The 25,549-nt window shown below is 44.8% G+C and overlaps 1 protein-coding gene across 2 annotated transcripts in view; it reads right to left on the reverse strand.

Annotated features, from left to right (window-relative positions):
* The window catches only part of ASTN2 (astrotactin 2), a 706,126-nt gene that overhangs the window by 459,323 nt on the left and 221,254 nt on the right, over positions 1–25,549 (reverse strand). For both annotated transcript variants that reach the window (XM_083485710.1, XM_083485711.1), the window contains exon 3: positions 8,443–8,821. In XM_083485710.1, the coding sequence (XP_083341836.1) occupies positions 8,443–8,821 (379 nt within the window). The remainder of the gene's footprint in view (positions 1–8,442; positions 8,822–25,549) is intronic.

A 25,549-nucleotide genomic window follows, 5' to 3' on the forward strand; every position in this document is an offset into this window, starting at 1 on the left:
TATTGTTTCCACCTCACCTGCGCAATCAGGAACCAATTGGAAGCCGCACCTTGGTTTCTGAACTTTATGGATGTCGAACGGACTTCCGGAACGGATTCTGTTCGACTTCCGAGGTATGTCTGTATAGCTTTTGGGAGCAAATATATGATTCAAGACATCGCACAGTCACTGTGCTGCATGCATCCCTGCATCTCTGCTTCCTCTCTCTACTCTATTTCAACATTCACCTGAAAACCTGTCTCCCAAATGAATTATGTCTGCAACAGGTTCAAATGAAGAGGGGGAAGAGGTCAGTGAAGTTGCAGAGGATGACAGAAATCAGCTTGACTCACCATCCATGGCAATTAGCAAGTGACACCCTACAGAGGTTTTAGTGACAGCTCTGCTGGTGAAGCTGTTTGAGGTTTGGTGACAAAACCCTGAAGTATTATTGTGATACTATACTGAGAGATTTCCCCTGGGAGCCAAAAGTTACCGTCTAGAGAGTAGGGATGACACCTCATCCTGCCTGGGGATGCAACAAGCTGTCTCCAAAACACAACAGCACCTACCATATCCATCAAGTGATGCAGTTGTGTTTCATGCTGAGCATCGCTCAGCCCCTCCTTTCTCCCTGTCTCAACATTTCTAGAGGAGCAGGAAGAGGGAGACAATTGGTGTATTACCACCATCACTGTTTTGGTTAGATTAAAGGTAAAAGGTAAAGGTACCCCGTACGGGCCAGTTGTGTCCGACTCTAGGGTTGTGCGCCCATCTCACCTAAGAGGCCGGGGGCCAGCGGCTGTCCGCAGACACTTCCAGGTCACGTGGCCAGTGTGACAAGCTGCATCTGGCGAGCCAGCACAGCACACAGAAACGCCGTTTACCTTCCCGCTAGTAAGCGGTCCCTATTTATCTACTTGCACCCGGGGGTGCTTTCGAACTGCTAGGTTGGCAGGCGCTGGGACCGAGCAATGGGAACGCACCCCACCGCGGGGATTCGAACCGCCAACCATGCGATCGGCAAGTCCTAGGCACTGAGGTTTTACCCACAGCGCCACCTGCGTCCCTTTGGTTAGATTACCTTTGGCTTTTTAGATCTTCTGTAGATGGAGAGAAGGAAAGTGATACAATGTAAATATGCTTTACTGCCAATTCCTGAAACGTTAGCAGAATGATATTCTGCCCTAAATCTTGTTTGGGGTTTCTTTTCTGAACTGTATTGAAAATTCAATAATTTCTGTCTTTTGCAGACTTAAAGGTAAAGGTAAAGCACCCCTGACAGTTAAGTACAGTCGCAGACGACTCTGGGCTTGTGGTGCCCATCTCACTTTACAGACCAAGGAAGCCGGCGTTTGTCCACAGACAGTTTTTTCAGGTCATGTGGCCAGCAGGACTAAGCTGCTTCTGGCAAAACCAGAGCAGCGCACAGAAACGCCGTTTACCTTCCCAACGGAGTGGTACCTATTTATCTACTTGCACTTTTTGGCGTGCTTTCAAACTGCTAAGTTGGCAGGAGCTGGGACCGAGCAATGGGAGCACACCCCGCCGCAGGTATTAAACCACCGACCTTCTGATCGGCAAGCCCAAGAGGCTCAGTGGTTTAGACCACAGCGCCACCCACATCCCTGCAGAACTATACCGTTCTAAATAATTTACACAAAGAAAATCAAGAGAAGAGGCAGAAACAGGCAAGAGGCGGGAAGAGGAAAATGAGCAGAATCCAGTATATCTATTTCTGAATACCTGAAGAGGAAACTGCAACAGCTTTCACAGAAGCAGGACACCAAGATTTTCAAGAAAGAGTTTCTGCTCAGCACCCTTCCTGCAAGTATTATCATTACCCTTTGTTGAGGGTGGTGGGAGGAGCCACAACCTTCCTCTCCAGCTTGGAGCAAGAAGAAGCCCAGGATCCTACAGTTTTGCAGCACTTTGAGGGGAAAGCTGGACTGGTGAAGAAGACTCACCCAAATGGTCCCCCTGAAACTTTCCTTCTGCATACACTCCAACACTTCTCTGATGAAAATAGGGGCATCTTATTCCATAATAACAATAATTTTATTATTTATACTTTGCCCACTTGGCTTCCAACATATATAAAAACATAATGAAACATTAAACATTTAAAAACTTCCCTATGCAGGGCTATCTTCAGATGTCTTCTAAAGGTTGTAAAGTTATTCATCTCCTTGGCTTGGGGCTTGCCTAACTCCATACACCCCAACATTTATCTGACAAAAATAGGGACATCCTAAGGAAAGGCGGTACATTCTGGGATCAAATCAGAAACAGGGCAGGCTTCTGTAAATCTGGGACTGTCCCTGGAAAATAGGAACACTTGGAGAGACTGCTTTTGAGGCTGTCAGCATTCTTTGGCAATGAAAAATCTACCCTGGTAAGAAGACCCCATCTTCTATGAATGATATTTAAGCCTGGCTGCTGAGGCTCCTCTCCCTCATGGATCACTGCCTTGCTGTGATGAAGGGGCTTGAATAACTCAGAGAAGCTATGAGCTATGCCATGCAGGGCCACCCAAGATGGACAGGTCATAGTGGAGAGTTTTGACTAAACATGATCCACCTGGAGCAGGAACTGGCAAGCCACTCCATTGCTTTTGAATTATGGTGCTGAAGGAGACTCTTGAGAGTCACATGGACTGCAAGAAGATCAGATATACTCTGGTTTCTCTTCAGATAGTATAAATCTTTTGCCTTTTACAAACCTATTCATTCTTATGGATATCAGCCCTGAGTGCTCACTGGAAGGGCAGATCCTGAAGCTGAGGCTCCAATACTTTGGCCACCTCATGAGAAGAGAAGACTCCCTGGAAAAGACCCTGATTTTGGGAAAGACAAGTTGGTTGGACAGTGTTCTCGAAGCTACCGGAATGAGTTTGACCAAACTACGGGAGGCAGTGGAAGACAGAAGTACCTGGCATGCTCTGGTCCATGGGGTCACAAAGAGTCGGACACGACTAAACGACTAAACAACAACAGCTGAGGCACCTTTAAATACAGTAGAACCAGCAGTGGAACCAGTACAGTGGAACTTTATTTATTGTCTGTTAACATTCTTTTTGTTCTGCACATAAGTCTAAGTTACTTCTTTTTCAAAGTTGAATTAATTCTTTTTTTTATCCTACTTGAATTTATTTATATGTTTCATAAAACAATTTCTTCAACACACTCAATTTAATAAGTGGGTGCTTGTTGAAAGCTGCTTTGGGCACAGCTCACTGTGGAAAAGTGGCATATAAATAAACAAAACCAATCAAACAGTCAATCAAATTCTCACCCCCTTCCTTTCTAGAGCCAAGCAGAAGAGGAAAGCTAAGTTGACTGTTTTGGCAGTACACCTACTACTTGACCCACCGCTTTTTCCTCTGGCCTTGAAAAAGTAAGGTGAGCTCCCATGCTACCAAAATGGGCTCCTACCACCACCACCACCCCAGCTTTAAATCAAGAGCAGGGAGCAAGGAGTTGTCCTTGATTCTCCACAGTGCCTTAGTGGCAGGTCAGACACCAAGAGTGGGAGTAAACTCCACTGAATACAACAGGATTCACCTTTGAATGAACATGCAGACTGATATTGCAGCCTAAATTTTGACTTGGCTATAAAGATCAGCTAAAATAAATGGCTCCTTGTATTTAAAGGTGTATCTAACTTTGGTGTTGACACACACCATTACTACTTAAACAGGACGGGCACATACGCTCAATATTCTGACACCCCCCCCCATATCTCACTGGAGTGTGGCACTGAGAACACATGTCTGCTTCTCTTGGCGAAGCATCACGATTCCTTTTATCAGTAGTGCAGAGGGTTCAGGGGATGAATGCAGATAGAAGACAAGACCATCCCTGGGGAATTGTTCCACATTGAAGCAGCTTGTTGCTTTCTTGACTGTTTCTCTCCCAGCTACCTCTATCGTTTTGTTTTATTCATACAGATTTCTTTTTTTTACCTTGGTTCTCAGCCATGCATGACCCCAACACTGCTTACACGATGAGATATATCAACACGGTCTCCCTGGCAGACCTAAAAGCACAGCAGGAAGCATTGGAGAGGAGACCCACGCAAGGCCCGATCCATGGCAGGGTGTTTAAAGATTAAAGCTAATGCTTTGTAAGGGGGTGGGGACAGAGAGAGAGAGAACATAGAATAAAATTGCTCCCTGCTACCGTGCACTCGCTTACTAGTTAAAATTTTAATGCCTTGTTTTGTTTCTTCAGAGGAATTTTATTGCTATGTTGCAGGTTAACAATATTAAATGCTTTTCTAATGACATTTCAATAAGCAGAGATGGGTGTTGCTGCTTTCAAGAGACAACAACTAAAAATGCAGGCAATCAAATGTGCATTAGCCAAAACACTCTGGGGAAAGCATTTTCTGTTTGGCGCAAGGAAGAAAAACACATATTCTTTTCACTTGTGTGAGCCTTCCTCTAAACACAATGCACAGAGCGCGGGCATGTAGAAGACGCACGGAATAAAAGGGTCAGGAGGTCAAGCCAGCCTGGGCCAGCTCCCCAGATCCTGCTCTCCAAACAGCAAGAGCTAATAGTCATTTTCTGCCAGAATGAATTTCACTTCAGGTTAAGAGGAGGGGAGCAGTTGATGAGAAGGGTACTATGTAAGCTCCTCTTTGGTTTCTGAATGCCATGTAACGCAACTCTTCTTAAATGACTAGCATATGGTGAAATCTGATCAAAAGGAAGGTGGAGGGGAGGCAGAGACCCCACTCAAGTTGATGGGGCCCATAGGAAAGTTAACCAGGGGGTCCACTGGAACGTGCAGGCTCATGGTGCTTTGGTAATACAGCACCCCAGGATTTCACACAAGATCGGAGCCTTGAATAGGCAGGATTGCATGCAGCTGTGAGCACCAGGCAGTGACATGTGGGTAACAGGTGTTTAAGCTCATTAAGTCTAGTGCTGGAAGATGCTTTGGGCTGAATACTTAGTAGGGAGCAGAGGGGAAAGGGGGCCCCTGCCTTCTCCCATCAAGAGATTCCCTTGGAGGGTGACACTTCCTCTCCAGAAGCCCAAATCAGGGGCTGATAGACCCCAGTTGACAGACTACCAGTGTCTGAACAGCAGAAGAAGTTTACGTTGAGGGTGACCCCCAACATCCATCAACCCCCTTTTCTGTGGAAAGACAGCATATTAACCAGCAGGCAGTCTGGTTGATCAAGGGATGCAAGCCCCATGCCTATGCCAAACCTATGCATCTGTACTCAAGAAAGCCTAATTGCAAGTCATTCACGTGTCTCATGATCTTTGCTCACCGCCTGTACCCCCTCCCACAGCTTCACTACACCTGGGTCTGCAGTGCTTCTTGCTTGCTTAGATAGAGGATAGAGAGGGGTGTGTGACTGTAGAAACTAGCCTACTGTATGAAGGTAAGGTATGCATATGTTGCTCCACCAGCTTTTGCCTCTGGCCCCACTCATGACTGACATATGGCCCTTGGAAGGCTCCAAGATGAGAGTGCAGTCTTCAGACTGAAGAAGGTTCTCCACCCCTAGACCATACTGTTGGAACCAGCAGTAAGAAAGGCAAGGAGATTCCTTTTTTAAGAAAACTTAGTGAAGAGATGGAAATGATCGACATGCTTGAGCAGGGCTTTTTTTTCAGTCAGAACTTGCTTGGCATTTCTCAGATAGGCGCCATTGCCATTCTAAGAGAACAAGGGAGGTGTTCATAGTGAGTTCTGGCACCTCTTTTTCTAGAAAAATAGCACTGTGCTTGAGTGTCTATAGAGAAGTCTATGGAAAACTGGGTTGGACTCGAAGCTTCCATCCTTCTTAGCCAGCATGGCCCAGGGTCAAGGATGGTGAGAGTTAGAGCCGAACAACACCAATAACACCCAAAGGGCACCAGGTTGGGGAGACTGGTCTAGAAATCAGACGCTTGCTCTGAAATATGTGATTATGTTAATAATTGTGGAGGACTTCCCCTACCTTCGATCACTGCTGTGAAGCACACGTTAGCTTTAGTGGAAGGCCTGCAGAGATCATATTTTAAGGGATCCAAGCAAGAAATCAGATTTCTGCAGAAGTTTAATCCACTCCATAGGTTTTTAATATAGTGAGTATCCTTCTACCATTAAAAAAGGGGAAACAATAAATTTAAGGCTGCAGGGGATTTTAATTATTTTGCTGACGTGGTTCTCACACTGAGGCTGGCTTCCCACTTGCAGCGCAGGTGGCTGCATAAGCAGGTAGAAGCAGAGGTGGGGGCAAGATGTGGAGGTAGAAAAGGCATAAAGAGAGGGGGGAAATGTTTCTACTCCACTCTTCAGCACTGCACGTCCTCTCTGCATTTCCATCATGCCTCAAGCATGTGTACCATGAACTGTGTATCCATTGTGTTTTAAAACATAATCTTATTTTAATGAGAATTTTTTTAATGTAAAATAAGGTTTTTGTTTTGTTGTGAGTGGTTTAAAGTAATTATACTTGGATTTGTAATTTGCACTGTACATTTAATTCACACAGCAATTAAACACATTACTTGTTCAAATGCAAAAATGAAATCAAACATATCACAAGTATTTTACAGATGAACAGATGCTGGCTTGCTTAAGGCTGCATGGTGAAATGTAATGGATGATATGAGGTTCTGAGAGCTCCACTCTTGTCTTACACAGAATCACTCTTGGTCTTTCAGTATCCCTTTCTTAAAAAGGGGAATAAAAACAGCCACTCGCAAAAGGTACTCAGCACAACAACAATTGTGAAGAACTCTGAAAATTAAGAAGGGATATAAAGGTTGTGTTGCTACCCACTTTTATTCATTTATTTAAAGCATTTATATCCTGTTCTTTAGCAGGCTCCCAGAGTAGCTTACAAAACCAGTTACCCACTGTCCTCAGGTTTACAAACTAAAACATGAGGGGGGGAAAAGATGAGAAGGGAGGGAGGAAAAAGAAAGCTTATTGTTATAGGGTTGTATCCAATGCAGCACTAAGTTAAAGTTACATAGCGGCATAATTGTTCCACTGACAAAATGTTTTCCATTTATGAAACGTTGTGCAAGAGAATACACAAGCAAGTTGCTGGTATCTTTGTTGCACAATAGATTGTGCAATCCACTGCACAACAAGGTTTTGCTAGCTGGATTCTTGATGCACAATACTGAAATTCACCCACCCGCTAGTTCAAGAGTCCTTGTGCTATCAAACGAAGAATGCAGTTATATACATCTGTCCACATATGTCTATCTAAGAGGAAAACTGCTCTCCGTGTGTGTGTGTGTGTGTGTGTGTGTGTGTGTGTGTGAGAGAGAGAGAGAGAGAGAGAGAGAGAGAGAGAGAGAGAGAGAGAATGACTCTCCCCTCTTTCTGTAGCTCCAGATCCATGAGCATAGCAGGTGACAATGGACAATGTCAGGGCCAAAAGGACAGAGTCACTGCTTCTGCTCACGTACTTCAGGTGAGATGAAACACCTCTCTCTGTCCAAGACCTCAAGACAGCCACTGTGAGTCAGACAATCCCATAATAGATTGGCAAATAGCCTAAGCTAGTATAAGAACACTTCCTATGCTCCTACGGCTCTTTCCAGTTCCATTTGCTGCTCTATTGTTTTATCTTTTCCATACCCAATGGAAAATTTCGGTTTGTAATACGTCATGTTATTTAAGTGTGGCCTTTATCCAGTGACAAAGTGGGTGGTGGGAACAATGTGCATTTAAATAAGAGCACAAGCCAGGAATCATTTATCAGCATGGGACCCTCAGGAATGAAAGAAAGGCTATGGAGGCTTAGCAGAATACCTTTCACAATCCACCTGAGCATTCAATCATGAATTTAGAAATATGACCCATCTCCCTTACTGCCTTTCCATGCTATTACAAAAGATGACAACCCCCTCCTTCAAGGAGTGCTTTGAAGATTAAAAGCTCCAGGTGAGGGGCCTGCAAAGTATTACACTGAAAGATGCTGTACTTCATTTGTTCCCAGAAAGTTTCCATCCAGCAAAAAGGATATGCAAACTTCTCAGGTGACAAGTCCTCCTATCTTATCTAATATCCACCACACAAGAAGTACTAGGCTGCAACGTGTCTTATGGCAAGTCCCTACAGAGATGCACTGCACACAACCCCCAATGGAAGGCAATGATTAACTTACTGTGTGTGTGTGTGTACACGCGCGCATGCGCATGCAGGCGAATTGATTAATGTTTTTATCATTCAAAGCACCTGTCAGCAGCATCACAAGGCAGTATGCCTGTGACCTGTATTTGCATGCAAGCAAACTGCTCCTAGAAACTCAACACTCATTTGAAGTGCAGCAGCCCCTTGTGCTTACACATCGCAGCTCTGGGCAAGGGAAGAACAAACACCCAGCATGGCTGCTGCCCTTCTCATCCATCACTTTTTAATGACCCCTTCAGCACATTCCAAAGATGGCTGCCTCTGGCAAAGGGAAAGTGTGGGGGAGAGGGGGATGGAAGAAACAAACCTTTCTTTTCATAGTCAGGCTTCTCCCCGCTCCTGCCCAAGCTGTCCAGCGGCTGCATCATCTGGCTCGCAAACTCGTCTTCCTGGCAGCCATGCTCAGGCCGCAGGGGGTTCTCCTCCTCCTCGTAGTCATAGTCGTCCAGGATGGGGGTCTCGCGGATGGGCATGCCAATGACCGAGGTGTGGGCTTGTAAGCGTGAGTTCCGGAAGCTGTCCCTTCCCTGCGAGCCCAGCAGCACCGAAGGGATGTAATGGATCTCATGGGTGGCCTCTGTGCTGGCGCTCTTCTGCGGGATCCTGCGCTGCTTGTACCAACGGCGCTGGGCATACAAGGCAACGGTGAACACCAGCAGCAGCAACAGGAGAGCAATGAGGCCTCCCTAAATGGAGAGAGAGAGAAAAACTCCGTAGCTGTTCAACACCCTCACTCTCCAACACCATTTAAACCCAAATTTTAAATATCAGTCTTATTAAGAAAACATTATTTTTCCAGTGTCTAAATTGCTAGGTGCTATACAGAAATTCCTTCAGGCAGACATGGTACATTAGAAACCCGCACTGAAATTAATGGATCTAATGTAAACGTGCCTATCTATTTCAGTTGGTCTACTCTGAGTAGGACTAAGCCACGAGCCAGGGTTCACCTGCCCAGAAGTTGATGGACTACAACTCTTATAAACTCTGGCAACTGGCCATGCTTGCTTAGACTGATGGGAGTTGTAGCAAAGGAAGCTTAAGAAAAGCTGTGAATATACTACTGTGCTTAAGCCTGTTGCATCCTTATATTTAGTTTAAGTGATAAGTTAACTTCTATATGAAAGAACGCATCTCCTGACCCGACTCTCTTTCACAAACTTCTTTTTGTTAATGAAACTTGTTGTTGTTTGAGGCAGTGGCGGCACCCCTCTCCGATGCTGTGTTTGCCCGCAGCAATGCCCCTGGAGCAAGTTGCGGCTTATTGCTGCCACCGCCCCTCTGAAGCTTCTGCCTTCAGGTCAGGCTTGACCCCTCCCCCTTCCTCTCAGCTGGCCCAAGGGTGACCCTAAAGAGAAGCAGCTGCTGCCACCGCCGCTCCAGCCCCAAAGCCCAGGCCTGGGCACGCTTCCCTTGATGACAGAACTGTATTGGGTTGTGCCCCCTCAAAAAATGTGCCTGGGGCAATGCCCCTCCCAACCCCCACTCTATGTCACTGGTTACCTAACATATATGCCTAAGACTCATCCCTGAATCATATTGTTTCCTGTGTATTGCCGCGGAAGGGGGAAAACCCAGCTAATGTGGTATCTGTTGCAGAGAGGCTTAGGGTGTCAGACCAAGCATTTGCTATACAAAAGGCAAGCTTAGATTTCTACCCGGAACAGAGCAAATTTGTCACAGTTGTGAATCACCACTGCTTATTGTAACCCTTCCCTTCTGCACACCATGTAGCAGGGTCAGCTCTGGACATAAGGAATACAATAAGTAGCAAGGATGCTAATGTTTGAAATGCTTTGGTTTAGCATATGGATTTGGTCAGTTCAAAATGCTAGGGTGTATTATACTAAACTGAGCAACATTTCCAATAATAAAGTATTCCTCATTGGCTCAAATATATGTATGCCTACCTGAGGTGTACTTGGAAGCTGAGTGAAAAGTTTGTGATAGATGATAGATATAGATAGATAGATAGATAGATAGATAGATAGATGATAGATAGACAGATAAATGATAGATAGATAGATGATAGATAGATGATAGATAGATAGATAGATAGATGATAGATAGATAGATAGATAGATAGATAGATAGATAGATAGATAGATAGATGATAGATAGATAGATGATAGATAGATAGATAGATAGAGATAGATAGATGATAGATAGATAGATATAGATAGATAGATGATAGATAGATAGATAGATAGATAGATAGATAGATAGATAGATAGATGATAGATAGATAGATGATAGATAGATAGATAGATAGATAGATAGATAGATAGATGGTAGATAGATAGATAGATAGATAGATAGATAGATAGATAGATATGATAGATAGATAGATAGATAGATAGATAGATAGATAGATGATAGATAGATAGATAGATAGATAGATAGATAGATAGATAGATAGAGATGATAGATAGATAGATAGATAGATAGATAGATAGATAGATGATAGATAGATAGATAGATAGATAGATAGATAGATAGATGATAGATAGATAGATAGATAGAAAGATAGATAGATGATAGAGATTTCTTGCATGGTGCAGAAGTTCAGCCTGCTCCAAGCACCCACAGAAGCAGGTGGACCATGGTGGCTCAGCACTTTATTGACCAGGGGCTGCCCAGCTTAAGGCAGGCAGCAGCTGACCAGTGAGTCACAATCATCTCTCCCATCAATGGAGGCAACCCGTAGCACTCATACCTTACCACCCAGGTTGAGCTTATAACTTGTAACTGCCCCCCCCCAATTGCTTTTGCTGCATTTGCAGCACCAAAGTGACATCTCTGGGGCGCAAGCCTGGGAAGTGTGTATGGAGGTCCTGGGCTGCCCATGCAACAAGACGCCCTTGTGGTCCAAAGGAAAGGAAAGCAATACATTTGGCTTGGATGCAGGAGTTGCTGGAAGGAGGCATACAAGACACCATCCAACCACCTTAGGGACTCCACTCTGGATTTGTGTAAGCTTTACTCCTTAGGCTTTTCTTCTCCCGAAGATGTTCGACAAGGCAGTGGCTACAGATTTTTCCTCAGGGTTTACTCCCAAAGCCTTTGAGAGTTTTCCTTCTCCTAGATGGGCTACCTTCCCATTTTCCTACCCTCATCTTGTGTAGAATCTGCGTTTTTGACTGCTGGACCCACTATTGGTTTCATCTGCTCAGTCTTCTGGAGCCTGCCTTCACATGCAGGACATGTCTCTAACTCACTGAGGGTTTGAGACCCATTGGCCACCCACACCTGGTTTAGCCAGTAAGACAAAGCTGTTCCCAGGGTGTGGTCACTGTCACATGCTGACAGCTTCCAGGAGCCACAGATGAGAGCTGAGTGCAGGAGATGGGGACCAGTGGTGGATGAACTACCCAGAAGGAGAACATCATGTCCCCCACCAGAGATACTGCCCCTCCCCTAGCACCCCATCTATAATTTTCAAAAAAGGTTATACAAGATTCTGCAAAATACAATGTGATCAAACAGGATCTGGTGACATTATGAGTATATACCATTATAGATCACAGTTGAACAAATACAGACAAACAAACAAGTATATGAATGCATGGAAAGTAGTGACCAAAACAGTTAATAACAGAAATAACAGTTAAACAAGACAAGGTTACAAAACATGAACCCTATTAGAATCATAGAATTGGAAGGGACCCTGAGGATCATCTAGTCCAACCCCTGCAAAGAAGGAATATGCAGCTCTCCTATATGGATATCAAACCTGTAACCTTGGTGTTATCAGCACCACACTCTAACCAACTGAGGTAACTTATACCAAGGGAAAGTAATTAAAGTTGGTGCTTTTTGACAACGAAGTGAAATCAAAACTTAGGGCTTCTGCACATGACCTGTTTATTCAGCAATCATCCCAATTTGCTTACATGCAGGCTAGGTTATATCCAGTCTTCATTGAGCATCTCTTCTGATTTGTTTGGAAGAAGTGTACTGCAAGGAGCATTAGTCCTCATTTACTTGTGGGGTGGTTGCACATCTCCCCGTTAATATTTCAATAACCCCACAAGTTTCAGTACATCTTCTTGGCATTTTGGAACGCAAAAGTCATTTCCTTTTATCTTTTAGTGGATTTGGGCTGTGTGCACATTATTGGCTTAAAGCACAGAGGGGTCATTATTTTCTCAATTTGGATTAAAGCTGGTTAGGGTGAAAACACATCAAAATGCAGTATCTACCGTAATTTAAAAATGAGAGGACAATTACAGGATAGATATGGATTGTGATGATGTGTACACCTCTTCCCAAAGCAGTGGTGGGAGGACAGAGGCAGAGTGAACGTGAGTGTGTTCACAGCATTAGTGCACTAGGGCAAGAGTACTTTAAACTAATTGCACAAACCTAAATTTTCAGTGCATGATTCACTCCTTTCAACAAAAGTTTCAAAGTATCATTAAAGCTCAGTCAATATTGGAAGTTGAGAAAGAACTTCAAGAAGAGACATACTTTTCCTTCAGAAAGCTGTCAAGAAAGCCCATAATTCCTGAGCTGATTTCAAACGGAGCAGAGGTTAAGTTTTCATATCCCTGCAAAGGATAAACAAGTTAACAAGCCCCAGAAAGAAGAATTAGAGCCTTCATTTACAGACACTGCCCATTTTCAGCTGCCTATTTTCTGTCAGTGACCCCTACACCAGCAGCCCTGTGTTTAAACATGAAATGCACAGAGAGAAGAAAGATCTTTCTGAAAAGTCAAACTTCGGAGGGATTCAGAAAGGGCTTGTTTTAATCTATTTTTCATGATGAATTGTCCAACCAAAAGCACCAGATAGAGAAAAGGGGAAGGAAAAGGGATAATATGTGAAATGTTTTATTTGACAATGTGTCATTCCAAACTGATTATTTCTGTCTCCAAGCTCCCCCCTCACCCCATATTCCCAAACAATGGCTACATCCAGGGGGGATTTAGTATTCTAAGACAGGATTTATAATATTCTGTTCTGCAGTGATAAGAACACAGGCCTTTAATCCTCCGAGCTGTGAACATGCATATTCTCTTGCATAATAGATAGCCTTTTTGCCATACTTCCGTGGTGTCCCCAAACCACACAAGCACTGGCAGAGAAGGACAAAGCATGGAGCACTCAGAAGAGTATCTAGAATGCAGATTGGGCCTCTTAAAGAGTACCTAGAACCTTGTCCCAAGGTAAGCAGAGCACAAATCCATGTTTCTCACAGTCCATTGTCAGTATGCACATGTTTATGGCATTAAACAGAGACAGATTAAAAGATTTTGAGTTCTGCAACCAAAGACAACAATTGTGGGACTGGAGTGATTTCTGCAACCTGAGCAACTGTTGTTTGTTTGCTTGCTTGCTTAGTAAAAAGCTCATTCAGCACATTTGCTCACAACTGCATTGAGGCAGAAGTGATTTTGTTTGATTCCCCTTTGTTTTTCATTTTCATATTTTGTTTTATTTTTAGGGATAAGGAACATATAATGAAAAGGGCAAGCGGCATAATTACTGCTACCTAACCTAGGGGTGGGGGAGAATGAGACCGGGTGTTCAATGTTTAATGTGTGTACTGCTAGATAAATAATAAAGCCAGCCAAGGATCTTCCAACAACAAACCAATGCCCATTTCTCTTCATCCTCAAATTCCCATTGCCCATACAGTGTTCTTACTACACACTAGCATTCAACAGTCATGGGGAGAGGGGGGGACCGACTCCACTTGGAACCCAGATGTTTTGGACAACTGACACCCAGGTGATGATATTCCTTTGGGGGCTCAAGAGGGTTGTTTGATACAGCTGCCGATTCTCCTGGAGGAAACAGTTTATAGGTAAAGAAAGCAAAACTGTGACTGCTAGTCTTGCTGCTGATGTACTACCCTAAGATAAGCCTTTGCTTCACATCAAGTCAAAACCTGTATTGTGGCCTGTCTCATTCCAATCAAACCATGACCTACAACCACGGCTTGTTCTTGGCTTGCCAAGCACGAACTGGAGCAGTATGAGCTAAATGTTTTCCATGAGCATGACACAGCAATAAATGGAAAAGTTTGATCTTCTGAAATGAACTTAAGAGCTGTCTTCCCATAGAGGCAGATTCTACTAAAATGAGGTCCATTTTGCTGAATGCTCTGATCTTTCAGTTGTTGATGCTCTTTATTATTAATTTAGAGCATTCTTGTTAGCTAATTAATATAGAAAAATATTTTTAAGCTCCAGGTCTACATTGATGCCCCACAATATTGAGTGAATACATTTTTTTGCTGCATTTTTTGCTGTCTTCCTCCCAAGAGCACCTCCCTGTGTAACATGCTACGAAATATAATGTGTTGTTTATTCTTCTTTGCAGGTCATTAATGATGATAAATAGGGGACTTGCTACTGCCAATCTCAGTGAAATCCTTGTGGATACCTCCTCCTCCCCTCTCCATGGACTGTCATTCATCACCATCTTCATTGCATTCCTGTCATTTCTGAAGCCTCTGTAATCCTAAAGTGCCTCAGTTCTATAAGCCCTGGAAGGAAAAGAGAAGGAAAGAAATCCTCCTCACCACCACTAGCTGCTGAAATGCTAAACAGAGGTGATGAATGTCTGGTGTAACAAACCCCAGGCCTGTTTCTCTTAAGAATTCCCCTTATCTACCCAAAAACATTCTCCATCCATAATCCTCACTTCAAGTCCTCAAGCGGACACAGTGGACTGCTAGGCAGGTAACGCTGGTCACAAACTGTTGTTAAGAATATTAGCTTGTATATGAGCTGCATTCAGGTCAAGCAGTCCCTACCCAAGCAGAGAAAGTAACTCACAGAATGGCTGGTTTACCACTGCATGCAAACTGGTGCTTGTATTTGGTTTCTCCAAAGCAAACCACAAGTGGGAAGCCAAGCCATGCCTTCTGTTTGTGGTTTGTTTTGAGAGAAGCCGAAAATGAACACTGGCTTGTAAATAACACTAAGCAAGCTGCTGCCTGAGTTGTTTCCCCACACTAGGAAAGGAGGGGCGAAATGAGAGCTGCTTAAACTGCATGCACAAGTGTGCAGCTCAAGGACATAACCATAACCCCCCATCAAGTAAATCAATAAAAACACTTAACTAACTGACCAATTGCATTGCAGATAACTTGGTTCTGCCCCCCCCCCCCATTAATCGTAGCTACGTCCATGGTGCAACTCATACATAGGCTAGTTTCCCTAAAGATTATTTATTACCAGTGTGATGTCCAGGCATGGCTGGTGCTTTACATAATTCCACACAGAGATTCTCAGATAACAGCCAAACCATGGGATGAAAGAGCAATAAAGTAAGTTTTTGGAATGAAGATTGTGGTTACAGTGCTTCTCCTCTGGTCCTGCTGCTACCACCCACTGCACTACCCAGGGTTAAACCATGGTTTGTTGTGACATATTGGAGGGATTCATAGGAACCAACTTCATAAAATATTTGAGGGGGGTTACACCACCCCCCAGTTGATGGCCATTGCCATTCAAATGGTTTGTGTGCACTGTGTCATGTGATTGATTATGCAGGGTGGGGCTTACCCGCTGCTCAGATGAAGATGACTGATCAGATGAAGGATGGGGGGGGGGGAGTTAGAGGCCGATGATTCCAGGGAGGGACCAAGTGAGCTGTCAGCTATTCAGCCAGCTCAGCCCACATCCCCACCTCTCATGCCACGGGAGCCTCCCCTCTCCTCAGTTCCTGCTGGTGGACACAGCCGTGTCTAGGTGATCTTGCGCCCCTGGCAGAACCGTTCAGATTGCGCCCCTTAGCCAAGGACAAAGTAGCTCTTCTTTCCACCTCTCCTAAACCCCACCACCACCCATTCAATTCCTCACGCACTTCACCTTGTAATGAATTCTTTCAAAGAAAATCCAATATTTAATTTCTTATTTCTTAATAAAAGGTTTTCGGGCACCCCAAAGGACCCTCCAGCGCAGCCAGCAAGTAGACCCCCTTCTTGCCAGGGGGCCGCCCCTTTTCGACTCCCCTGCACCCTGGAGAGCCCTCCTCCACCCCACCCCCCAAGCCCACCAGGAGCGGGCGTAAAAGGCCGCTCAAACATTTGGTTCCTAACTTGGCTGAGGAAGATTTTCTTCCGCCTTTGAAAGGGGGTCACTGGCAGCTTTCTGGCCCCTCTTGATTCCTCTGAGTGGCCAGTGCCCCCTGGTTTGATGGCTTAACAGTGGGGAGCTCTGTGCATGGAGCAGAGGCGGCGGATCTTCCTCTGCTCCCCAGGGCCCTGGGTCAGTCAGGATCTGTGGGGCAGCTGCTGTGCTCTTGGCTGACCTCCAGCATCCTTCTTCTCCCTCCTCCTCCAGGGCTCAGGATGCCTCGTAAGCGCTGGGGGAAGATGAGGGTGCAGATGCAGCCAACCGGGACAGGACGTGCAGCAGTGGGAGTGGTGCCAAGGACGATGGGAGTTGCCCACTGAAGAAAGGCGCCTCGCTGCTGCAAGGGGAGCTGGAGCGCATTTGCTGGGAGCTGGGGCGGCTGCACAGGCGATGGGCACAGCTGTGGGTGCAGCACAAGCTCCTGGAGCGGGAGGCGCAGAAGCTGCGCACCAAGAGCCAGGAGTTCCTGGGCTACATGTCGTTGGGCGACAAGAGCCGGCAGCTGCAGGTGCAGATCCAACGCGAGCACTGGGAGCTTCTGGCCCACTCCGCAGAGCAGGAGACAGTGCTGCGCCACCGGGAGACTGATTCCCCCCCCCCGTCTGCTCCCCTGGTGGGGGCCTTCCTCACCACCCCGTACCTATGGCTCTGCTGGTGGGTCTCCACCTCCAGAGGAAACATCACCTGTATGTCTTCAAGCAAGTGATGCCTCCTCCTCCTCCACCTAAGACACAGAGATGCCAGCACTAGAGTAAGCAGACAGTACAGGCCCAGTCCATGTTTGCTTGCCCAGTCCAAAGATGAATTCCATTTGCCCTGCTGATGCCATAACTTCCCACTCCTTTATGACAGGGATCCTGGGAGCATGTCAACCATTGAAACAACATTTTAGGTGCCTAGTCATGCCTTGAACCTGCTGTGCCTTTGACCTCTGCTTTGTCCACTTACCACACTAATTTAGCTCAACATGAGGCAACAGTGTGATGCAGCAGCAAGAGAAGAAGGGAAGGGAAGGGAAAAGGGAAGGGAAAAGGGAAGGGAAAGGAAAGGAAAGGAAGTGTCCAGATCAAAGGAAGTAATAATCCCACTCTATTCTTCCTTGGCCAGACCACACCTGGAATATTGTGTCTAGTTCTGGGTGCCACAATTAAAGAAGGATATTGACAAGCTGGAAGGCAAGCAAGGAAGGCAACCAAGATGATCAAGGGTTTGTAAACCAGGTCTTATGAGGAATAGTTACAAGAAAAGAGATTCTGACTAAATATTAGAAAGAACTTTCTGACAGTAAGAACTGTTTGACAATGGAAGAGACTTCCATGAAAGGTGCTGAACTCACCCTCATTGGAGGTTTTACAGCAGAGGTTGGATGGCCATCTGTCATGTATGATCTAGCTGAGATTGCTGCAATACAGGTGGCTGGACCAGATGACCTTTGGGAACTGTTAAAATTCTATGATTCAATATCCCTTGGGGCATGCTTCCTTCTTAAACCTAGAGATGAAATGGGATTCATAGTGCTGTTTAACAAAAGGGTTATCTCTCTGCCAGGTATTTTAAGAAGTCATCCTCCTTTTGCAAAGCGTATATTATGTATGTCTTTATTAGGTACTATACCAACCATATACACAAAGGGCATACATTTAATAGCAGATACAAGTAGTCCAAAGATATAGAATATGCACAAGAGGGCAGAGTTACAATTGCTGTGGGAACTCTAACTTTAAAGTATGTGACTTCCTGTGCATAAAAAATAATCACAGTGAAGAATGTTCAATTTCTGTATAGTTTCATCTCAAAGCTGATTTTCATTTAGTGTTCCAAGGAAGGGGAGAGGGAGGGAGGGAGAGAGAGAGAGAGAACAGCAATTCTGTCAAGCAGATATTTTGTTTGACTAAAATATGCACTACCACGTTCCACTAAGTGCTTACTTGAATTAGCTTAAGATTTGATCTGAAACCAGGCTCACACCACAAAACATGAAAAGCTGTAGAAAAATGGGGGGGGGGGGAGCCTTTGGTAACTATGATTGGTAACCAATCATAGCTTCTTGCCTTTTGACATGTCAGAAACCCTCAGATAAGACCAAGGTCCATTGCAACTAGTGTGGTACTTAAAAAATGAATAAATGTTCCACTTCTTGGTCTCCCAAGATAATATGGCAGTACAGTTCAGAGTGAATAATGAAATACCTCAAATATTTCTCTTTAATTTGGTCCACACAATTGGGCAATGGATCACTTAATTTTTTGTCATTTTGTTTTCAAAATTTGCTGCTTTTACACATTATGCACAAAGCATGAACAATAACTAGAAAAACTACTCGGTTTAAAAGCACACACAACAATGAAAGTGTGCTAATGTAGCACCACACCTATCCAGAGACTATTATTATTGCTACTAGCACTATCGTGGTAGAGATCTTGCCTTTCCTCCAAGGAAGCGCAAGGTGGCATATATGGCTATCCTCTCCTTGTGAGGTGGGTTAGACTGAAAGACAGTGACTGGACCACTGTCACCCTGTGAGAGTCATTATCAGGTGGGGATTTGAGCCCTGGTCTTTGTTTGACACTCTAACCACTACACCATGCTGGCCCTCTACTCTATTCCTTTACTTTGTCAACATACAGGAGGGAGAAAGTGTCTCTCTCTCTCTCTCTCTCTCTCTCTCTCTCTCTCTCTCTCTCTCCATCAGTCAAGAACCCAACCACCAAGATCAAAACTGCATGTGTCATAGGGAGAGAGGTGTGAATACACAGAGACTGCTTTCAAACATGGTTTCATTGTCACATACATAAGTGAGCAGTAAGCCTTCCTGGAATAGGTTTCCCAGAACTTAGGTCCCCTGAAGTTGTTTGACAGCAAGCTGTCATTCCTACCCAGCAGGTCAGTGGTCAGGGAGTATGAGAATTGTTGTCCATCAGCTGAGGACCTGAGGTAGGGGAAACCAGACCAAAAGAAAGAGGGCAACAGAATAATAACATGAGGACACATGCATGAGTCAATGAGGCCCTGCTCTAAGAATTGTGTGGGTGGGTGGGTGGGTGCATGCGCACTTGTGTACAGTTCCTTTTTGCACCTGCATATTGACAAGAGGGAAAGGGGAGATTCCTTCAGAGAAGGTCACATCCTAAGAACTAGGATGACTCTTCTTCAGGGTTCATCGGCTCTCTGCTCCAGGTCATGTGGTGAGTGTGTGGGAGAGAAAGACCCCAATTAACACTGGGGTACCATCACTGGCCTCATGAAAGTTTTGCTTTTCTTGCCAAAGCCTCATGCAGTTCAGCAGTTGACAACAAGCAAGAGGGGCTCTTTCAATAAATTTTCTGCCGAGATGTTCTTTCCTGATCATGAAGAATCTGACTAACCCAGGTCATGCAGCATCAACTGCAATCACTAACGTTGGCCACCTTCTCACCTGAACAAGCAAAAGCCAGTTCAGCCAATGAATGCTGTTTAACCTGAATTTCCAAAGGGTTACATGGAGTTGCTGGAACAGCATGAGAGCATTCCTGCAATACATTTCATCCAAGTTCCCTTTCTGCATCCCCATACTCAAGCTGTGGCTATATTTTTCCTTCCTGTCACAGAGTTCCGTTTCCCTGAGCTAGGAAAAACCACACAGTAAATGAAAGACAAGCTTTTGAAGGTCCTTGCAATCTTCTCCAGCTTGGTTCAAAGATTGAGCCAAATAATAATTGCCAGATTCCTTCCACCCTATCAGTCCCACACCATCCCAAGAAGCCTTCCAGACCATCTGCCTAAACATAATCCTACCCCTTCCCAGTCAAGAGGAGTGGGGGGAGGGCAAACCAAGCAGCAGCAGTGAAAGCAAAAGGGCAGATGTTGTTTCCTCCAGGTTCTCCTACTATCTCTCAATCCTGATATATGGGTTAATAGTACAAAGCTCATTGAACCATATGAGACGCAACTCTCATTAGGGTGTCTGAAAATTGCAGGCATTTATAGCAATCTTCCCCAAGCCGGTGACCTCCAGATGTTCTGTACTATTGGCCCTGGGCAGTATGGCTAACTGTCTAGTCTGACAAGAGTTGTAGTCCAAAGGGCTGAAGAACACCAGGTTGGGGAAGGCAAATAGACAGAATAGTTTAGGCCAGCGAGATCCTCAGCTACCCCACCATTGTGAGCCACTTTGACTGGTGAGTGGAGCCATCCAGCTTTCAGTCACCTGGCATCACCATGGCATTAGGTGACCCAAGTTAAAAGGAAAGAATTGAGAGTGCACTTTATGTACACTCCCAAATCTTTCCTCTCTTCATGATCTCAAGCTTGGCTGCAAAGGAAGAACACTACCTAAAAGAGGATTTTAGCTAGTGTCAATCAGGCGATCAGTGCCAAGTGCAAAACCACAGCTTCCACATGGCAAGTGCCAGTGGGGGTTGCATCTGGTACCATATTTAAAAGATTATGAATGCAAGCCCTGTTTGCCAGACAACAATCAGGAGCACACTTTAAGACTGAGTGTTCCTTTGCAGTCATGTCTTTACCTGCCCCATACTTGATGTCAGATATCAGGTATGTGGCGGATGGGCAAGACAGCCTCATGGGCCAAATTAGGATCCTTCGAGGGTAGGCTCTGCATGCAACAAGTCAAAGGTTATTGGATTTGCAGAGAACAGTGGTCAAAAGGTGCTCAAAAATTGAAGTACACAGCCTTCAGGCACCATTTTTGTACAGAACATGACATGCATGCAATGTCTGAAGCATACTTTTATCAGGCAGTCCACTTGTCTTCCAGAAGGATGGTCATGAAGGAAGTGATGATCCATGACCCACCCTGGAACCTTAGTATGAAGGGCATGCAATACTTATATAAATAAAATGGCAAAAAGCACCACTGCCCTTGGGTTAAGCAAGCCTGAAAATACCACGTAAGTAAATAGTAACTTTGCAGTCACTGATAACTCTGCATCGGAAAGAAATGCATAAAGAGACTTCTGGATGCCCTACTTGGTTCCATGATGTTCTGCTTTCAACTAGGATTTCTAAGCATTACCTTAATACTGTACATTAATGCTAAGCTACACTATTGTGCAACCCAAACCTCAAGCAGTCCTTTCCTCTGAACCCCTCTCCTGCCCCTAGCACTTTATTTGATCAAAATCTGCTGCAGAATAATTATTATCCATAAAATGAAGTTTCATAAATAATTAAATACAAAACACGTGCCAGATCCACAAGCAATAAGTAACAATTGCGTTTGCAGAACAGTCACTGCTTGCTTTTTCAGGAAAGAGGGGGAGGAATGATAATTATGATGATAGTGTTTATTTGCTTCCTTGCTAATTTACAAAAATGCAGTTAATCTCAGTGGATCTCTCGATCATTAGTGCAAATTAATGCAGCTCCGCTGCACATTCCACATACATTAAAATGAATTATTTTTATTTTTTTAAAAAAAGAGAGAGAGAAAAGAAAACCAAACCTCGCATCTGCAGATGAAGAAATGCTAATAAAGATTGTGCCTCTGGTCTGTGTTCTCTCTCTGCCTCTTGCATGCACTTAAGTACTGTCTTTTGAACAACCTTTCTGCAACTTAGTTTGCCCTCTTGCTCATCTAAAAAAAATATGGCCAAATTGATAAGGAGGAGCAAACATGTCAGCCCCTGAGCTAGATTGTGTGACTATCTACAGCCTATTTTTCACATGGGACACTAAACCTGCATGTGGGCTCTCTATCCCATCAGACTGCAAGTGGGGACTGGATAACCGCACATAGAAAGCTAGCATGTCAGTGTCCAAGCCAAATACACATTTATCACACTGGTGAGAAAATGGCAACAGGTTGTACTGCAATAACCACCCCACTGCTCCAAGCACTGCTTCCCAGGGTGGCGTGGGGGAGGCCTCGGGCACAAGTTTATGAGAGGGAGCAACCAGGCAGCAGTGGGGCATCCCCTGCCTGTGCCCAGGTCACGCACAGAGCACAACGTGGTGGCGAGGCCAGGGGCGGTGTGCGCCAGGGGAATGACCCCTCCAGTGCCATTAAAGCAGGAATCTCTGGAGAAAACAAGCTTGCTACATCTTCTATGGAACAGCCCTTGAGATATTTGAAGATGGCTATCGTATCTCTTCTCAGTCTCCTTTTCCCCCAGGCTAAACATACCCAGCTCCTTCAACTGCTCCTCACAAGGCTTGGTTTCCAGACCCTTGATCATCTTGGTTGCCCTCCTCTGCACATGTTCCAGCTTGTCAACATCCTTCTTAAATTATGGTGCAGAATTGGACACATTATTCCAGGTATCATGGCTGGAACGCTGAAGTATAGCACAGTTCAGTGAAGACGATAAGGTCACACAGCGAACATGCAGCAAACAGTTTTATTATGAAATCAGAACAGAAATATACAAAAATTCATGAGATATGCTATCTCATGTAAGCTGTGGTTCAGAGATACTAGACTCTCCCCACTATGGTCTGTTTTCTATGTGTCAGATCCCTCCCTACATCAAGAGCTAAGGGATTCTCTCTGTCTCTGTCTAGTTTTCTGTTCTCTGATGTGGAGAAACCGCCTAGTTTTAGGGAGAGAGGGAGAACTGGCAGGCTTTCAACAGACATATTATCAGTTGGTGCCACCTCCATTAAGTCTGATTCTTGTCTTTGCTCAAGGCTGGTGCATCTGCTGGCTTACCTCTGTTCTTCACCTTCCAACATTTCCCAGCCCTTCTCTTCCTCTGAGGTTTGTCCTGTCTCCCACTGTCATGAACCTGGGTCCAAACTGTCCTGGGCTCCACTTTCTCTGGAGGCCTCTTCCTCATCTAGCTAGTCCCTGAAACCAAGGTGGGGGCTGACCAAGGCAAAATAAGAGTGTTACTATCACTCCCTTGATCTGGACACTAGACTTCTTCTATTGATGAAGCCCAGAATAGCTGCATCACACTGTTGACTCAAAATGAGGGTCGCCTGACTTACTAGTAGTAAATGTGAAAAGGATCTGGGGGTCTTGGTGAACCACAAGTTTAACATGAGTCAACAGTCTTCTTTTTCTCCTTTTTTGAACATGGGGACAACACATGCCCATCTCCAGTCTGTAGGGACTTCACCTGTTCTCCACAAATTCTCAAACATCATAGACAAAGGCTCTGAGATTACATCCACAAGCTCCTTTAGTACCCTCGGATGCAGCTCATCAGGCCCTGGAGATTTGAATTCATTTTAAGTAGCTGGGTGTTCCCTTACTGCCTCTTTTCCTACCTTGGGCTGCTGCTCCCTCCTTACATCACTTATTCTGTTATCACCAGGCTGGGCATCGCTTTCTTTTCGGCAGAGGAAAAGTAGGTGTTTATTGGTCCTGCCTACCCTCTGTCACCCAACAGCATTTCTCTGTCTTCTCCATGCAGAGGACCTAGCACGTCCTCTTACATCATACATAGCCAAAGAAACCTTTTCTACTGTTTAGCCTCTTGGAAGCCTGAGCTTATTCTGAGCTTTGGCCAGCCTGACATTCACACTGCAACTGTTGGCTACTTGTGTACACTCCTTTGTGATTTCCCCTTTCTTCTATTTCTTATACACGCCCTTCTTATACATGCAGCAACAAAAGTTTCCTTAGATGCCTCCTACTTTTCTTTCTTGTTGGAATTGTCTGCATTTGGGCTTTCAATATTTCTCCTTGTAGAAACACCCATTCATTTTGGACTCATTTCTCTTTGAGTATTTATGATCATGGGATCTCATCCATAGCTCCTTAAGCTTTTTGATATTTGCCTTCCAGAGTGTGTGTCCAACAACAGTCAGTTTTCCCTTGCCTCTGTATCCTGAAACCCAGGAGAACTTGATCACTTCCTCCCAAGTTTCTGAGAATTTCCACTTTGTCGATCAGTTCCTCCCTGTTGGTGAGGATCAGGTCCAGAATAGATTATTCCCTTGTTGCTTCTTGCATCTTCTGGGAAATGGAATTGTCAGCAAGAACATGGAGGAATTTGTCAGATCTTACAATCTTGGCAGTGTTTGAGTTCCAACAGATATCGGGGAAATTGAAGTCTCCCTTGACTATTATCCCTTCTTTTTAGTAATCTGCCCCAGGAAGGCATAATCCAAGTCTTCAGTTGCAATCTATAACAGACCCCCAGTAAGGTAAGGTACAGTAAGGAAACTGCTGTTTCTATCTCCCACAGTTTTTACCCATATACTCTCAATCTGCTTTCCATGTTCCAGGTCATGGATTTCTTCAAAAGTATACACATCCTTTACATAAAATGCTACTCCTCCTCCCTTCCTGTTAAGCCCATTCCTTTTGAACAGGCTATACCCCTCAATTCCTATATTCCAGTCATGAGTCTCATCCCACCAGTTTTCAGTATTGCTTATCAGGTCATATTTGCCATCCTGTATTAATAGTTGAAAATCGTCTTGCTTGTTTCCCATACTCTGTGCATTTCTGTAGAGGCAACTGAAACCATGAGTCATTCCCTCCAGATGCTTCCTTCTTGTAATTTCTTGCCCTTTAGCACATTTCTGGAGCATCACCTCACACTTCCTGTGCATCAATGAGGCTATTATCCCCAGCACCAGGTGTTATTCTGTTGTCTGTGATGTTGTCTCTCTCCTCCTCAAGTTCTATTTTAAAGCTGTCCTGATCAGGTTCACAAGACTCCTAGCAAACACATTATTGCCAACTACTGTGAGGTGCAGCCCATCTCTTCCCATAATTCCTTCCTCAAGGAAGCACAGACCATGATCCAAGAAGCCAAACCCTTCCTGACACCACCAACTATGCAGCCAGTAGTTTACCGCCAATATTTTCCTGGGCCATGAGTAATAAAAAGACTACCAGTGCCCTGAGGCTCTTCTGCTTCCTGCCTAGAGTCTCATCTGTACAGTCATACCTTGGGTTACAGACGCTTCAGCTTGCGTTTTTTCAGCTTGTGGACCGCCAAAACCCGGAAGTCCCAGAACGGGTTACTTCCGGGTTTCGGCGGTCACACAAGCGCATAAGCACTAAATTGCACTTTGTGCATGTACAGAACAGCCAAATCGCAACCCTTGCATGCGCAGATGCACCGCTGTGGGTTGCGGAAGCTGCGGGATGCGAATGTGCATCCCGCACAGATCACATTTGCAACACGAGCGTTCACTGTATTGCTGTTTCATCAGAGTCAATGCAGCTCTATTGAGAAATTCTGCATGTTGTCCTGTAGTTCGAGCTGTGGCTAGGTGGACCTCAAATTGCTGTTCCTTTTCTTCCAGCAAAACAACCAGCTTGCACTTGCTACAAGTGTATTGTTGCATGTTCTCCAACAGAAAGACAAACATGGCACAGGTGTTGCAGGTCACTTCAGAATCTCCCTACACACACTGAGAGG

This window comes from Podarcis liolepis (genome assembly GCF_965112155.1).
Source record: "Podarcis liolepis genome assembly, chromosome: Z".
NCBI classification, from domain to species: Eukaryota; Metazoa; Chordata; class Lepidosauria; order Squamata; family Lacertidae; genus Podarcis; species Podarcis liolepis.